Source organism: Homalodisca vitripennis, chromosome 2, assembly GCF_021130785.1.
Source record: "Homalodisca vitripennis isolate AUS2020 chromosome 2, UT_GWSS_2.1, whole genome shotgun sequence".
NCBI classification, from domain to species: Eukaryota; Metazoa; Arthropoda; class Insecta; order Hemiptera; family Cicadellidae; genus Homalodisca; species Homalodisca vitripennis.
In genome coordinates, this window is record NC_060208.1 from 138,281,336 (window position 1) to 138,300,638 (window position 19,303).

Genomic DNA, 19,303 nt, shown 5'->3' on the forward strand with positions numbered 1-19,303 from the left:
AAATGGGTGATGGTTTTACTGATATAATCTTTGTGCCAGAATTTACTGGTTAGTTAATAAACAGTTTTATTACTACATATATAACCATTTAACTATTAATGGAGTATTTAAGCATTTCACAGAGTGGAAAGGTGAAGGTTTATCGTCACAAATACCAAGAAGCTGGTGTGGTTACAAATTTTGTCACTAGCGATACATGAGAAATTCAGTGACGATTCATCGCTACCACCTGTATGAAGATCCTTAGTTTTTATCTTTGTGTTTTTCAATGTGTCAACATAACATAGTATATACCTTATAATTTTCCTTTCTGTGATATTCGGAAAATAAATGTATCCTATATGTACAACTATACAAAGTACTACTTATAGATAAAATACAAATTTGCCTTGCATCTGTCTACCGCCAAGCAGTGAACATCCGCACATAGTTTGATAATTGATAATTGTCATATTGATAATTTACCATGATGTTGCTGTAACATGGTAGATTTGTTTTCAAAACCAGTTTGAAGTGTTTATCTGTTTTAATAATGACAGGATACTCCTTCCTTCCATGGCACTCACATCAATGATTAAATAACAACAGGTTTTCTCCTATACATTTTGTGTAATTTAACTGTAAAACTTTTTATAATTAAAAATGTAATTTTATAACTGGGTAATTTTCCTGTTTCGTGAGAGAACTGAGCACTTATCGTAAGACATTGTAGTTTACAGTGTTCCAATAACTTTTTAAACTTAAAGACTCTTTTAAAAATTGGGTACAGTATTTTTTTCAATCATAAACATAAGAGACGAGTTTACTGTTGGAACTTTTTTTTACTTGCACATTGCACTGACTTTTATAATAAATACATTGAGTAAAATGATTTAAAAATCTATTTTTGTACTACAGTTTTGAAACCATTGGAGATAGAGACAAACTTTAAATGTAGAAAATGTTTATTTTTTAAAGACTGTTCTAATTACTGTATGTACAACACAACCTAGGTTGCTATTTGATTTTTTTTAGATTGGGGCTGTTAAGTATTTCAAAATTCTATGTATTTTTAAAATCTGTAAATTTTGGGGTAGGGTGATATTTGATGATATTTTTCGATAAGCCGTCTCATCATTAGTTTTGAATAAAAATATCGTCTCTCTATATTTGTGCAGTTAGTTGCAATAAATTTACCCACAAACCCCTGATTTTTTAATGTTTTGGTGTACCCTGTACATAAGCAGCAAGATAGGTTCAAACTTTTTACATCAAAATAATCAGTGAAGAAATACCTTTAAAATGAGGTATAACTCAACATACCTTTACATTTGAAAATTTTCCAAAAACCACCCCTACCCCTCAAAAACTACCCTTTTGGGGAGTTTTAGAGATTTCAAAATAATTTCTCCAAATTCTTTGGGGTGGAAATAGGGGGGTTTAAGTTGTTACGGATAATCTACCTCATTTGGTTTGGCCGCTATACGTACTGTACGGGTGGTCTGCCTCACCCTGTATATATAAAATATCAAGACAACAAAGCAAACTCAATTGTGGCATCTGAAATATTTTAGCTTGTAAATAAATTACAGTGGCCGAAAATAGATGCTTAAATGACCGCAGCAGGCGTCTCAGTCCTGTGTATGTATTTTCTTGATCAGGGAAACAAAACAAAATCAACTACGGCACAAAGAAATATTAATACCAGAATAAATTACAATGGCCATAAATATACACTTTTTGAATATTTTCTTTACTGTGGTAACAAGGCAAACTCAACATTGGCACTGGAAATATAATTCACTTAAACCAAGTGCTCATAAACCTGCAAAACTTACAAAAATTCGTGTGAAGCCATGAGTAACTGCTAATACTCATAATTCTTGATTTTGACAAGTGATTATAAACACATTTACTATCTGCTAATTAAGCCAAATGGGAGTTTTTCAGACCAGTGGGGCGTAGACCACAGGAATATAGGAATAGGCCTGCACATTAACCACGGACCCTAAGAATGTCCATGCAAAATGTAATATAATCGGTCCAGTAGTTTTTACATGATTGAGTAATACACACACAAGCACACATACACCATTAGATGATTTTAATTTAATAGTATAGACTGCACCTTCTATACTTTCCATTCATATATATATATATATATATATATATATATATATATATATATATCAATTATTAGACTTCTTGATATAAAGTTCCTTTAATATTTCGGCTTTTTTGCCGTTTTCAAAAAGGTATAATAAGGTATAATACAAAATAACAACACAGCAACAAAATTTACAAAAGTAAAAAAAATTTTTACTTTTGTAAATTATACATTTACAAAATTACAAAAAGTATAAATACAAAATTTACAAAAAGTAAAAATGAAAACGGCAAAAAAGCCGAAATATTAAAGGAACTTTATATCAAGAAGTCTAATAATTGATATAACAGAGCAATTCTGCTTTTATACACTCGAAGTGAATAATATATATATATATATATATATATATATATATAATACATGTTGAAAGGTTTATTTTTACTTGAATAAAGGTCAAAATATTGAAGTAAAACACATTGTAAAAATACAGATATTTTGTTATTACAAATAAGATGAAAAGTCATACAAAATATTCTACGATCAAAATACTAATATGTTAGTGTCATTGTAAAAAAAAGTATCGAAGCAGTTTTTATTCATCATAAGAAAAACAATTAGGTATGAGAAACACACTGTGCAGTTGCTAGGTAAATTTTCTATATGTGTAAAAAAATATTTTTGAGTTGTAACAAAAAACCATATTTTTTAAAGAATTGTTCTTTTTAGTAATGAAGTTTCACACTTACAAAATAGAAATTCCTTTTATCACGATACTTGGAGGTATTGGTCGATTTTTACCCTCTCACAACCTTGCGGCTGGTACAATTACTTGCGTTTGTTGTTGTTTGTCATATCAGTACGTTATACTTTAATTAATTGGAATCACAATAAAATTAGTCTAACAAAATTTTAATATCTTCTGCAGTAATTACTAATTGTTTTACACCACTGTGATTAAGACATTTAAATTTTGGATTTATATATGCACATTATAGTGTGAAGGAGAAAATATAAAAAGCACTGTTTTTTGTTTGTTTGTTTACTTTTTAAATACATAAATTTGATTGAAAAACAATGTTTCATTAATGATTGGCAGTCATAATCGATTTTGTTAATGATGTTACAAAAGAGAATATAACAATTTCTTAATATTTTAAATTTAAAACATCTTTATACATTAGATTTATAAGGCACCACTAAATTAGTCACAATAAAAATGAGATTTCCATTTTAGTTTTCACTCAGTCAGTCATTCAGCATGACCTCCCACAACCTGACTTGCCGCCATCTCTTTACGAGTCATCGGTTTTTAAGTCCAAATAAGAGAGTGGGAATTCAAACTCCAGATCCCGTCATTTGTTCACTTTCACTCAATCACTCAGCATGATTTGCAACACCTGATTGACTGCCGCCATCTCTTACCGAGTCATCGGTTTTTATGTCCAAACCAGGGAGTGGTGACTTGAACTCCAGATCCCATAATTTGTTAACTTTCACTCAGCATGACCTCCCAACACCTGATTGACTGCCGCCATCTCTTCCCGAGTCATCGGTTTTAAATCCAAACCAGGGAGTGGCGATTCGAACTCCAGATCCCGTAATTTGTTCACTTTTATTTTCAGATCACTCCGGATCTTGTTAATTTCACTGTTGATTGTCACTTGGTCTGCAAAATACAGTTCAGATGTTAAAATGATGCACAATATTGTATTCAATAAAAGAAATTAGTTTATAGGAAACTGACAGTATTTACTTAAACAAGATAGCCTACTGGTATTAATAAGTAAACACATAATTGACTAATTTTTGTTAACACAAGAAATATCTCTACAACTGAGAAGAATTTTAGTTTAATATCAGAAAGGGGGTTGCTAAATTTATAGTTATAATATATTTATCTATAATATAAGAGTAGCATATACTACCCTATACCTTTATTGCCACTTTCCTTTTTCTCTAGCTATTGAACAGAAAGATTACATGTTAATTACAAGTTCACTTCATTTGTTGATTTCAAAATTTATTTAAATATTTTGTCTAAGTTAAAAAAAAACTTATAAAAGTTTTGAAGGTACTCAATTTGACGCCCTTTGTGTTTTATGTTCCTGGTGAATCGGGAAATAAGAGCAACTTTTGCCACAAATGACTAAAGTCACATTGACAAGTGTAATGTATGCAGGCATGTTGTGCAACAGTAAACATAAATCCTCTCAAACAACGTTTACAAATTTTTTTTTAATAAATTAAAAACCATTGTTCAGTTGAACAAATTCCCTGGTAAACCATAACTGTCCTAGTTTTATTATGGCATACAGTGTTCAGAAAAATTGTCTCAGGACACTCAAATGTTCTCAAATTCAGTTTTGAAATAGGTTTTAGAAAATTATTAACAGACTTCACTCTATTTCATGTTCTGTGTCACAGGAAATTAATATACCCAGTAAAACCTGTCATATCTGGCCTAATGTGGTAATGGGGAAATAGTTAAAGTCGGTTACGGAATTTTTATATGAAGAACATACGTAATTTATAACTAATACACAACCAATTTTGGGGTTTACATATTGAAGTCACTATGTGACATAAAACGTTAACTACTATGCTAGAACTGCTTCCCTTGAACTTTAATACATTTATGATTTATTTCATTTGATACTTTGAAACTAAACTAATGCACTGCATATTTCTAGATTTTTTTTTGTTACTTATATAAAATTAAATGCAATTCCAAAGGGTATCTATACAATTTTATTTAAGTAATGTAAGTGAAACATTTAAAAATGTACTCAGGTCTTAACTTATTTAAAATTAAAAATTATCTATCTCACCACTACATGTTGTAATGCAAATTCTAAAACTAACACAACAGCACTGATATTAAAGTTTCATCAAAGTCATGGATTCAAATGTAGCAAGGATGCAGTTGCTGTAAAGGAAAACACAGTTCCCATCCCTCTGTAACCCCACCTCACAGCCGAAGTGTGGGAGAAAGTGATTGAGCCTGTCCATGTGGCTGGCTTTCCTTGCTTGCAAAGCTTTCAGCTATAAACAGTGTTACCGTTTTGTCACTGGGCTGGATATTGGAGGTGCCAAATATCGCAGGCTTTACTGTATTTGAGTTTTTTTTTATTACACAATTTGGTTGTTTTACTACGTTGCTACACCCTAAGTATTGGCAATCATGTAAAATACCAATATCAAAAATTGGGGTATTAATTCAAAGGTGTCCTGGTTTACTCCAGGAATAGGTGACACTCTTAATTTATCCTAACTATTGCCCACTATCAGAAGGTGACTAAAGCCTTGCCTGTGCCAACTAATAACACATTGTACACTCAAGAGTTTTATCAATTTATAAATTTGGTGTTACTCTTAAAAATCAAGAAATCATCCTCAACTCTGACAGATCAAAATTATTATCTTTAATATTAAGAGTAACAAAGTCATATTCAGAAGAGGAAAATTCTACTAGGACACTTGGTTAATTCACAGGATTCATAGAACTTTCATTTAACCCATACCAGGTAAGTTGTAGGCTCATAAAGTAATTATTAGTTAAGTGTTGAATGTCTTTTCACTTGTAGGCACCTTTAATAAAAACCTACTGTAAAAACATCAAATGAGAAATTCTATCAGTGTACTTGGATCCAGTAGATGGTGAGATGCATTCTGTATTTAAATTAACTCATAAGATGGTGACAACTCCGGTATTAAGGAAAAATCTGGCCTTAAAATCTCCCTTCTGGCTCAGTCGGAATAAAGGGAGATTTCATATATAGCCGTCATCTAAATGTTAAACTGAAGATGCATCATTAGTTGAGATGTTTAATTTACACAGCACTGATGGGACAATAACCTGTTATTGTATATGTATAGTATATGCTAGCAATACTAATGCTAGCATATAGTATATAATAATAATAATACTTTCAATAATTTAGAAACTCCATAATCTTGAAACCTTTCAGTACAAAAACTGTTAGAAGCATATACGTTTAATTGCAAAACATGGAATTTATTTAGTAACAATTAATCCAAAATTAAATCTTTAAATTTTAAGAGTTATGGAAAAATAAGTGTTGCATGGCAATTTTAAGAAAGTTTAAAATTTGTATTTACGTTATGAAATACCCGAGATAACAATTTGGCCCAATTACAAATGATCACCATATAGAAATGTTTTGTTGGTTAGAACTGGTTAACGAACACAACCAAGCTAAATGTAATATTGTCTGTGTAGCATGTTTAGTCTGAATCTATTAAGAAGTAGCGTAGTTATCGAGTTAACAATTATTCCTGCAATGTTGTATACAACTTAACCCGTAGTACGTCCCCTATCTGGAAATCTTATGAGTTGTTACAAAATATGTAATAACAAACATTATTGTAAGAGACCTGAGAATTCTAAAGCACTGTTTTGTTTTTCACTATAATGCTTAATAACTAATATATAAGCATTACTTTTCAAACTTTGAATGGCCACCACCTTGAAACCTTAGGAGATATCGAAGAAAAATGAAAGAATAAATGTTATTTATAATTACTTGATATACTATAAACAATGAATTTGTAATATATATCGTTTTGCGTTCATGCTGGGAATTAGTTAACAACATTTCAACATTTTCATGAAAATACAACCTTCTCAACATCCTCTGAATTAATTTTCCATATAGAGAGGCACTTAGTTTGCGAACATGAAATCTTTGAGGATCGATGCCAGAGCCCATTCTCTTTCTCATTGTTGTAAACAATTTCAATCTTGCCTGCCCACAATAATTATAAAAATGAAATGAAACCTATGACTCATTGCCTTGTTTCTTGATCCATATGTTCATGTTGTTTATAAACTTCTAAATAACAGTCATCTTATGTATGGTTTCATGTTGTGTGCCACTGTTCCAGCACGTACATACTTAAAATCACTACATAAGAAAAATGCTGTCTATATCATTACTAGAAATAAAGCATTGGATCACATAGACCATTATTTCAGTGCCTTCAAATTATCTCTTTTTTCATCCAAAATTCATTAGCTTGATTGGGTTTTTTAAACAATATTTACCAAGCTCGAGATTGAATGGCACACCCCACAAGTATGATACCAGAACAATTGAAGAAATTGATATTGTTTTATGGATTAAGTTACCAAGATTCAAATCTGTCCTGAATAGCTTAACCAAATGTAGGATTTTTTAAAATCCATTATTAATATTTTTACCTTTTTATGAGGAGGATTTTTGTGACTCTCTCTGTCTACTGCAATATAAGTAAAATCATGCCAAAATTTAGTTTCAGAGTTTTCGTTTTGTAATTTTAACTCCTTTTGGTTAAGTATTCAGGTTTGCTTTTATTTGAGTTTTAAATAAAGTATTCAACAAATATTGTTATTCAACGAAATCTTGCAAGCAATGCCCAGTGATCGATTTTAAAATCAATAAAATATATTGGAAATAACATGTTGTTACCTGCATTGTATTAAACTTCTCTGCCTAATCATTTGTGAAATATGTCCTACTTTTAACTTTGATATTCAGGTTAAATGGTTTGAAATTCATACAAACACATGTATTCTTTACACAAGAATTATACATTAAGTTAATTTCTCCAACTATAATAATTGAAACTAATATATAATCAATCTGTAATGACCTACCTTTGTTTTAAAAGGGAAGTAGCAGTAGACACAGGCATCTTCACCAACATCGGCCCAAGTGCAAACCAAGTTTTTGTTCCTTTTTCACGGGTTAAAGTTCTCAAAGCTTCACGGTTACCATTGCGTCGCCGGTCTAAAGCAATTATTTCTGCCCGATCTCTCAAAATTGACTCACCCTGCTGCTCAATCGCATGGAGTTGTTTCAGACTTAAATTTGGATTTTCCATTTTTACTCTGAAAACAAATTGATGTCTCAAAAGACAGTAAAAATAACATTTACATAATAAAAAGTGATAATCTTCTTCATGTTATGCTGAGAAGATAAAATAAACACTAAGAATTAAATTTAATCATTCATAATGTTGGGTCATGATAATACATGTAATCTCATCTAAATATATAAGACCTATATGTAAAATTGAGGTATCTGATATTGTAAGTAACTCCCACTAAGTACAATGTTCTCATACCTTCACCTCATTCTTCCTTTGATTAAAAAACTTTAAATTGGCTAATAGTGTTTGGAGAGGCAATGTGAAATTAACAAGCATATTCCCACTATAAACTAATGCTAATATTATTAACTTTACATTCATCCTAGCCTAAAGATATGGCTGCAGCTCTGTGATTTTAGAGGTCATGAGTTTGATTCCAGAACTCAACAAAAGTTTGCTAATGAGTTTTCCCTTACAAATTGCAGTAAATGAAAAAGCAAATGGCATTGAAAGAACCACCTAGAAAACTAATGAGTGTATTCATGTAAAACAATGATCAGTAACTTCAAAAGAAAACTGAGTAGTTTCCTTGAAAATTATGTATATGTCATATGTTCAAAATCAGTAGAAAAAATCTTTAAGCATTCCCAATAATTTAAGCCAAATTTCTTAGTTCCATAACTATACTATTATTTTTTTACAACCTGCTTTAACTTAAAACTGAGAATATAAATGTAATAGGAACATCAATCTAATAAACAAATACATGATAAAATCTTAAATTTTATTTACATTAACTAAAAACTATTTTGTACCATAATCAAATCTATAAAACTGAGATATAATACAAGAAGTTTTACGACAACATTCTCCGAAGATTCCTTTCTAATCTTTGCTCTTTTGTTTTTTCCATTTTAAGATCTCGTTTGAAGGTTTTCTTCTGTCTTACTTCTTTCCGACCACTATCTTCCAATGTATGAGTTACCCTAGCCTGGTACCGTTTAGCTCCCAATCCAGTTCTGTCTTGTTTCAGAATAGTCTTGGGTGGATATTTATGACCCTCCCCACTCGGTCCTAAACCATCTTCTTTGTTCCACCCAGATTTTACCAGAATCTGAAAGCCCTTATTGCTTTCTGGAATACCATACATTGTGGGCATCTTACGTTTCGAAGCTTTATGGAAATTATGTATTGTCGACGATAAATGTTTCTTCATACTTGTATGTTCAATAGATTGCTTGCAAACTTTACAATAAAAGGTGGTATTGTTAGATGGCACCTGCTCAGAACTGGTTGGGTTTTGCTTGGCTACTGTGTTTTCATGCATATCCTGAACATACTGGTCTAAAATTTTAACAATATGTCGGTAACCTTTTGCTGAGGCCAGGTCTCTACACGATTGTCCTCGTTTATCACACACACTTAAGTCCGGTTTCCATTGTAGCAAAAGTACAACCATTCTTTCATTACCAGCGCAACAAGCTGACATTATCGGTGTCCAACCAAATTGGTCACAGCAATTAACACTTTCTTTGTTCTTCTCCAATATCTCTTCTACATCTGCAGTTTTGCCCATTTCAACAGCCTTCATCAATGAATTCACATTAAATGCAGTCTTAATAAGTTTTGTGGATGGTTTAGGTTTCTCTAAGGGTTTACCTTTTGTACATTTCTTTTGATTTGTTTGAAATGCTTCTTTGCCAACCGTACTCTCATAAAACTGTTTCACGTGGGATCCAGACACAAATGCTGTTCTGTGAGCTTGATTAAATTCATTGTTTACAACTGAACTAGTCGATGGTTTCTCAGTGCCCCTCACAAAATGTTTCATTCGCATCAATAGTTGTGAAGCATCCATTGAACAGGTTAACTTTATTCTGCAACAGATATAAGTTTTTTCGTGTGAAGATGAATTTGTAAACAACATTAAAATCATTCAAATCTAGATTTAAGATGTAATCTTCACCTCATGAGGCAATTTCTACATGAGAAAATTTCCAATGATTGCTGACGATATTCTGTTAGTAAACAAGTGATAATTTGGTATTTCAACTAAATAAAAAAATAAGCATAATATTAAAATATACTATTTTGCACAGTATAAAACATTTAATACTATACAGTAATTGACTTACAAGTTTTATATTCTGCTAGAAGTGAAAAATATGTCCAGTATTATAGCTGAGTGAGAGTTCAACAATAAAAGAAAAATATTTTGAAAATGAAATAGTACTTTGGTATTATCCGGAGGCCTCTATTTATGGAAGAGTTTTTCTTACCGGAGACCTAAAGGAACTTCATTATTAGAAAGAACAGACTTTATTTGACCTACTGTGAAAACTACGTCATTAAGACGATCAGTTCTTGTTTTCTGCTTCCCAAAGGGAAAGCAATGTCAGTGAGGAGACCACTCTTTCCCTATCTGCAACTTGTTAATAAGCTAAATAGGTAGTTTTAGATGAGGACATAAATATGTTACAAGTGGTACCAAAGTTAAAGACAAAGTTTATGAGAGCTCACATGATCTGAGCTTCAATTTGGGTACTATCTCGAGGGATATATTTTTCTTTTTGTGCTAGAAGTGTGGGGTGGTTCCCACCGAAGCCTGCAATGATGGCCAGGGGCATTTCCGATCAGTACTTTTCCGACCTCAAATCATGTTAGACGATCTGGGACATGATCTGAGGTCAGAAAGTACCAATCGGAAATGGCCCTGTGGCCATCAATGCAAGCTTTGGTGGGCGTCTTAGGCACCATCCCGCACTTATGGCAAAAAATCCATCCATGTACCATGTATACATTTATAATATACATACATATATATTTACCTACTTATCTAGCCAATAACAATAGTACATAGAAAGGGACAATGTGGCCTTCTTCTCGCAGACATTGCTGTAAATAAATTCGGGTGTAAATAAAGAATATCTGGATGGACATGTCAATATGAAAACTATAATAGTTGGTTGGCTATATGAAAAGTGACTTAAGATGCACCCTTAAACGAATTGTAGAATGTTTAGGTCCAAACTATTATAATTACCTGTATTTGAATTGGATTTCAAATTCTCAACATTTCTCTTTAGTGTGCTTATTTGGGCTTCCAAGTTTCGAAATGAGTTTCTGAAATTGATTCTATTTTCTTCAAAGTCACAGTTAACAATAGAGTATTCTTCCGTGAGTTTCTTGTTCGATTCTTCTAAACCAGCAACTTTTCCAAATAGTTTAACTACTGAGTCACAATTACTGTTCTTAAATTGCTGTAACTGTTCTATTTTCCACTCTGTATCATTCACCCGGTTAATACTATTCTTGAAACTTTCTTCAAGTTCTGTGATTGCCAACTCCATCCTGTAAAAAATTATGAGTATTATAAATAGGACTATTTGGGATATAACCATGTAAATCACACATGTTATTAGCTTTTGTGCAATATATGGTTTTGCAAAATAATTCTTTCTAGAAAGGATAATACAACATTTTAATAAATTATTAAGTGGTTTTAGGTAGGCCTAACATGGTTAAAGTGAACATTATTCCAGAGAAGTATTATTACTCATATGTTGGTTGATACTAAATTATATTATAATTATTGTTATGTATTAATTCCAAATGTTAATTAAATCATATTTTCAGTGTTCATGTTTTCAATTGTGATTGTTGAAATAAAAATCTGCATCAAAATTTTTTTGTTTTTTAAGTTTTAAATTTAGGTTATAGAATTGCAATTTTTCAAAATATGGCTCAAGGTACAGAATGTAATTTGGTGTGTTAGTTGGCAACCAAAATAATTTCCTAAAAATAATCTATGTGCTGATTCTAATTTATCACTGTTTCTATATCTCCAAACTTGAGCACCGTAACTCAACATTGGTTTTACTACTACATTGTAACACATGTATTTGGTGCTTAATATATTACAAGTGACACAGTCACCTGCGACCGCCTCAGACCACCACTGGGAAGCGCCACTGGCGACCTCACGCGCCATTGTTTGTTTAAGGGTTCAGTGTGGTTCAGCCATTTTCATATTCAGTAAAACATTTTTAACACAGTCAATGTGTTAATGGAACACTGTTGATATTGAAAATCTTTCCCCAGATTGAATTTAGTGCTAATTTTGCCATTTTAACTTTTTCTTCAAAATGTAATTCCTATGCAATGTTGAACCAAAAACCATCCCCAGATATTTATACTGATTTACAATCTCAATTTTTTTCCATTATACCACCACTTATCAGTTGATTTTAATCTGCCCCCTTTTCTAAACACCTTTTTTAATCTCCGGCTTATTCAAGTTAACTTTGGGATTCCAATTATCACAGTATTTCTCTAAGTTTGTGATCATGTGGTGCAGCACGGCTGCTGTTGGCACTAGTAACACAATATCATCTGATAGATCAACACGTTTACTTGGTAACCACCAAAACTACAGCCCCCTCCAAGGCCCCGGGCAGGTCATTGACAGAGAGAACAGTAGGGAACTGAGGATATAGCTCTGTCTCAAGCTCAGTGTCGTGCTGAACTCCCCGGTTACTCTCCTTCAGCACACCACACGCCAGGTGCTGTTCTTTCATACAAATGTTTTATCACATTTAGCATTCGTGTTAACAACCCCATACATGAAAACTTATAAATTAATGCTTCGCTCACAATGTTATCAAACGAAGCTGTAAAATCAACAAAGAAACAAAACACCTTTCCTTGTGGCTGCACCAAGTGTAAATGAACCATGCTGGATAAAATTAAAATATTATACACTGTGGAATATCCTTTCCTAAATCCAGCTTGAAATTCTGTAAGTATTAACCCATTTCTCACAACCTTAAATTTAATAGACCTGTAAAAGTTTTGCATATAAAATCAATACAGGAAAATTCTCTGTATTTGTCGACTGAGTTTATATCCCATTTTTTGTGCAAATGAAAGACTGTGGAATATTTATATCTTTTTGGTACTAACCCGTTGTCAAACATTTTATTTTTTAAGCCTAAAATGTTGCAATAAACAAATCCAGTACATTTTTGTAAAATTCATCAGAGATTCTATCAAAACCTGGAGCTTTATCATTTTTTTATTTTGTGGGAACATATTTCATTTCTATAAATGTAAATTCAGCATCCAGAATGTTCTTTCTTATCAACGGCTCTACATACGATATGCAAGCTGTAGTTACAGGTGGATTCAATAGCATTTTGAAGTGCTAAGATTACTGGACAGGTGCGATATTACCGACAATTTTTGGATTTTTATTTTTAAAACATTTTAATTTTTTCTCTGATAAGGTGTGCACTCCTTATCAGACCACTTAAATATATATGAACTATCGGATACAAAAAAATTCGAATTATAGTTACTTACATTTAATTATAATTGCCTGCTCTTTTTAATGTATTGAATAACGGTATTATTCCAAACCAAGTAAAATCATTGAATTGCTATAAGTACAATGGTGATGTAAATATGTTATTTGTGTCACAAGCTATCAGACATGTTTATCCTTCAAAATGAAAAAAATGCGCACTGTTTTGTTTCTTACATTTTATAAATACACATACCCTAAATAGGTGTTTATTCATCATTATAACTATAAAGTTTTTTAGATATAAAAATAGCTGAACTACACTGTAATTTTAGTCTACAACGTAATTTGATTCAACATTTTAGTTGAAGTAGTTTAGAATATTAATGATTTGACTGTGGTGGTAGCCACTTATTATACTGCAGCCCAATATTTTGAAGATTTAACTCTTAATTCTAAACATGTTCTTTGCTTCATAAGTTGGTTTAAAGTAAATGATTTAATCATTGTTGCCATGTGTTACAATGAAATAAATAATAACAGTCTTTATGAACCTAAGATGAATAGGCCTAATGTATTTTTTAATAATCAAAACTGATAACATCAATAACAACATATAACATTGATAACAACATATAACATCGATAACAACATATAACATCGATAACAACATATAACATCGATAACATCAATCAATGACAATATGATGGATAATAGCACTGCACTTTTATTATCAGTTACTCTTAAAGGATAGAAAAATCATAGTGATACTATCGAATACAACACTTGACCTATAGATATTCATAAATAATCATTGCCAGCTTTCTTTATTTAGACTAGTGACGTCATTACTAGCTGTTGTTAGTGACGTCATTACCAGCTGATGTTAGTGACATCATTACCAGCTATTGTTATTTCGTTTATGTAGGAGAAGGCTAGTGACAACGACAGGAACAATGGAAATGAATATGTAAATATTTGCTCAAAATTTTTTTATGAACACTGATTGAGCAATGTGCTAAATTAAATGGCTACAAGAAAATGACCTTGTTCCTTTAAATCCGAATTGTCCTGATTTTTACTGACAAGATGAAAACTACAATTAAAGGTAGGAATCAAATAGTGTTTTGCTGCAAGAAAAGTATGAACATACACAACGTATCTAAAAACGATCTTGAGATGACTTGTTTTGAATATTCTAAATTTGATATTATGAATATAATGAAAAATTGTGTACTATTTTAGTTGAAATCAAATTACTACTAATTTTTTATTAATGAATGTAATTATGACATTATCAGTACCTGCAGAAATACCATTTCAGATTGACTAAAGTAATCGTAATTACTACGCTGCTCAAATGTCGTTTAGATAAAAGTTTAGTTATTTTATGTAATCTGAAACAAACAAACACATTTATTTTACATATAAAAGTATAAATTCACTACAATACGATTGCATAAAACTTAATTCAGTTTGACATTATCACTCAAAATTAGTTCAAAATAAAATCGTATTTGGAAATAAATTCAAATCATGTGTTTTTTTATTGACTTATGGAACAGTGACATACATGTCTTTGTTGTTTCACAAGCAGTCATGTTTATCCTTGAAAATACGTAAAGTAAGAAAATGTTATGTTTTGTTGTAATTATATAAATTAGATATATAATATTATAATTTGTAAATTATATTAATATTTAATTTATAAATTAATTTCTAAGATTGAAAACTAGCAAAAACCATACTGTTCTTTGAAATATCTATTACGTTATTTGTTCCAACATATTGCTTTCAGTCTTTTGGATTGTCATGAATATCAATGATTTGAATCATTCGATAACCATAATCCGATTGTGTTGCTGGCTGCTTATTATACAGCAGCCTCATAGCGAGAGTCAGGATTGCCATGAACTAATGAAATTGACCTTAGATGACTTCCTGACTTCTAATGACCAATAAGCAGAGGGGCTTTATAAAAAATGCTTCATGCTAAGTGTAAAAATATGCACTTACATAACTATGAATGTTAACCTTTAGTCAGAGTGATGTGTATCTTATAAAACATAACCATGAACACACGGTATTGTACTTGAAGTTTAAGATCACTTTATGACAATAAAGTTTATAAATCATCAAGGTCTAAACTCTCTGGACAGATGCCTTTCCTCTATGGTCCTGAAGTATACCAGCCTAAGACCCAATTCCTCCAAGCCCAAGACAGATTGGAAGAAGTCCAGAAGAAGAATAAGTAATAAAACAGAAAATCATCCGACAAGAGGCTAGTGAGCAGATCACAGCTCAGTCCTCCAATAAAAGGGCTATGTGGAGCATCGCTAACGCCGAAAGAAAGGCATGTGGAGAAATAAAGGACACAACCTGGAAAGTAAAGGTGTCCAAGAAAATCGAGGACCCAAATGTGCTAGCTGACAGTTTCAACAAATATTTTACTACTGTGGCAGAAGAGAACCTGAAGGACAACAATCCATAGAAAACTGTTGATGCCCATCATCACCTTACCCATCTGTGGTAGAGTACTATACATGGACACGGATTTTTATATTGAAATTACCAAACAACATTTAATTATTATAACCATCAATATAATCAACCAATAGTAATGAATTTGAACACCAACTATACACACACATTCATATTCTAAACACAATTTGTTCTTTAGATAACATCCTTTAACCCTCCAGCTGGTATGTAACGAATTTTCGTCGCCAAAGGCCCGTCTGATTTGGCAACGACGAATATTGGTCGCCAAAGGAGACATGTACAGTTATTGAAATTATAGGCAATTAAGGTCATATAAATGACTTTTATTTGATATATTCTGGAACAGCATTAACTATAGTACCGATTTACTGTTCTTACTTCGATTATTGTCTTCTTTGTTTACCGTAAAACATCGTTCTCTATGACAGCTGACGTGAACGTAGTACGGGTCAACCACATTGTTGTGAAATTGTAAACAAGTCCTGGGTTTTGTGTTTGAGGTTACGAATCCAATTGTATTTGTGGAAATTGTATTTTATAGTGTTGTTATTATTGTTTTTTTTTTTAGCTTTCTTAGGTTATAGTTTTAGTATGGGTGAAAACTTTAGAGACCGATAAATCTACTGATGCTGAGTGAAAAATAAAACTTTGTATATATTGTACATATGTAAATAAGGTAAGATTAAAATTTATTATTTTATTTTATGTTTGTTTTATCCGTCATACTTAGACTGTATAAGTAAAACCGCAGTCATGAGATTATGTTTACCCAGGAAAAATAATATTTATTTCGAAATCTACGCATTTTTGAAAATAAGTAAATACACGTGATCTTCATACAAAGCCCTGTAACACATACGTTTTGAGGTAAAAGTTACAATAATTATATATTTTTGGAATCAGGACAAAATTTTGAATAAGTTATACATTTACAGTTTTGATGTATAGCTTATTGCTAAGCAGTTACACAACGGAATATTTACATAATGTCCAAAAAATGTTTTCTTACATTTTGTAAAAAAGAACAAAAATATGTTTCCATGGAAACAATAAGATATTGTTATTATAATGCTCTCCATATAGTTGTGAATACATTGACATATAATAGTTTATATTTGGACTAACAGTTATGAAATGTGATACACTATAAGAAACGTCTGCGAGGCTGTTAAAATAGAGCCACCAGTACAGAGTGACACCATTGCCAGTTCTAGGGTTAAATCAAATAAAATATTAAATTTAGAAAACTATACAAAATAATACTAAAAGATGAGTTAGTGTGTCTTTCTCAGTTCCAAGTTGTTTGTTTTATTGTTACATTTTGTTTATTATTTAAATGACATTTACCCGATCACCATTCTTAATTTTTTGTTAATGGTTATGGGTTTTTTTATTGTGTGTAACATTGCATAATTGTTTAAACTACGAGGGTCGTCCACAAAGTAACCTCCGTTTTGAAATAAAAAATAAACCAGTTGAGATACAAAAAGTTTATTATATAAATGTTAAAACTACAGATTTTCTCTACTTTTTTACATATCCACCATACAAATTCAAGCACTTATCATATCTTGTAACAGTTTTTGAAATTCCGCCTTTAAAAAAATCTGCCGCCTGAAAACATAGCCAACCTGTCACAGCGTTTTGAAGCTCTTCATCACTCGCAAACCTCTGAGATGCAAGCCACCGCTTCATGTACGGGAAAAGATGAAAATCACTGGGAGCCAAGACCGGGCTGTAGTGGGGTGGTCAAAAACGTCCCATTTGAACTTTTCCAAAAGTTCTGTTGTTCTTTGAGCTGTATGAGGACGGGCGTTGTCATGGACAAACACACCACCAGATGTCAGAAGACCACGATGCTTGTTTTGAATCGCTCGTCGTAGCCGTTCTAAGGTTTAAGGACCACAGTAAGCTGCTGCTGTAATGGTCGTACCACCACGCTCCATAAATTCAACGAGCAAGTTGCCCTTAGCATCCCACTTTTTTCACCAAGTCATCACTGACGAGAGATGGCCTACCACTCCGGTCTTCATCGTGAACGTTCGTTCTTCAATTTTTTTAAAAACGAACCCATTGACGGACTACACCTTTGCTCATAATGTTTGGGCCATAAACCGCACTCAATTCACGATGAATTTCAGCTGCTGTGTATCTTTTCAACCACAGAAATCTTATTACACCACGCACTTCACACTTGGCGGGATTTTCTATCACGGCGCTCATGATTTTACGTTGTAACAAAAGAACGCGCGATCGCACGATGCTCTCTCTTGCACAGTTATAAGCGTACTGAACGGCTGCGCACATCGATGTGAGAATGTAGGCGCTACCCCCACTACTTATCGCGCCACACCCAAACGGCGGTTACTTTATGGACGACCCTCGTATTTCCATGAATTCGAACCATAAGAATTTAATTTAGTAGCCTATTTAATATACATTGATAGTTCTGTTACTCGGTATATAAAGTATCGATGATTGTAATAAACGATACTATAATCAGGTTCGCTGTCATACTCCGCCCCCATCTAAAACAAACACTTCCAATGATAAGTTTAGAATTTTATTAAATCGTAGTTTAGGTTAAGCTAACCACCTGAATAAGTGTAAAACCAATTGCTCTTACTAAAGCTTCACCCCTGAGTCTGAATCCACTTAATAAAACGGCTTTGGAGGTTACCAAAGTGAATTGTGAAATTCTCATAGGAACTCCAAAAAAATTAAACTCATCAAAACTCTTACCTCAATGAACATGCATTGTACCCAGTTAAGAATATCGCAGGCCTAATTCACAATAGGCCTAGTACATTTGTTGGGGACTAAACAAGTTTCTCAAGAGTATTATTTAAGTATTAAGTTAGTGTCAACTAATGCTTCACAACCTAGCCAATGTACTGGTTTGATAGAATGATATGTTTCACTTACCCAAATTAATGTCAATCCATCCAGCCAGTACACTTGCCAATAAAAATCAAGGTGATTTAAGATAAACTGATTCGATGTCTATTATAAAATTGATCAACAAAAATTGTAATACATTAAATGGTCCAGCTATCGTTATTCAGAGTTAACGTTTTAAATAAATAATTGTAGGTTAGATTACTGTCTAGTGTCTAATGATTAGAACAGTACCAAGCAAAATTCATTTCATTTTATTAACTATCGAGTCTCGTTTGTCGACTGAATGATAGAACGGTGAAACGTTGATTCGATCATTTTATCCAGAGAGAGTGCATATTGAAGAACCGTGTTTTCACTTATTATTATGGTTATTAATAATTTTATTCGGTAAAAGCAATAACTTAGTACACTAATCTGCACCTTCTCTTGAAAATTACTACACATTGCATTCTTTTTTTTTTGTGTTAAAATTATTCCGTGGTTTATATGTTTTTTCTATTGGTTGTTGTTCCTAGTTTTTGTGATTTTTTATCTATTCTGTTATTTTTTATAACTTTAAAACGGCTTTGACCGTTGGAACAAATAAATAAACTTGTTCCATTGTAGATTTGCATGTTCCAAACAAATTAAAACTACCTATC

At 32.0% G+C, this 19,303-nt stretch overlaps 1 protein-coding gene across 1 annotated transcript; it reads right to left on the minus strand.

Moving 5' to 3' along the window:
* Positions 1–2,565: 2,565 nt before the first annotated feature.
* LOC124354802 (p53 and DNA damage-regulated protein 1) lies at positions 2,566–19,090 on the minus strand. The gene is made up of 6 exons (XM_046805521.1): positions 18,687–19,090; positions 14,564–14,656; positions 11,001–11,308; positions 9,617–9,834; positions 7,748–7,976; positions 2,566–3,756 (listed from the first exon to the last, which is right to left on the minus strand). The coding sequence occupies exons 4-6, from the start codon at positions 9,625–9,627 to the stop codon at positions 3,580–3,582; spliced, it is 417 nt and encodes a 138-aa protein (XP_046661477.1). The 5' UTR covers positions 9,628–9,834; positions 11,001–11,308; positions 14,564–14,656; positions 18,687–19,090; the 3' UTR covers positions 2,566–3,579.
* Positions 19,091–19,303: the final 213 nt, after the last annotated feature.

Coding starts and splice junctions, on each gene's coding strand:
- LOC124354802 (XM_046805521.1), bottom strand. Junction 3,757..7,747: donor CTGCTACTTCCCTTTTAAAA/CAAAGGTAGGTC, acceptor GAACTGTATTTT/GCAGACCAAGTGACAATCAA.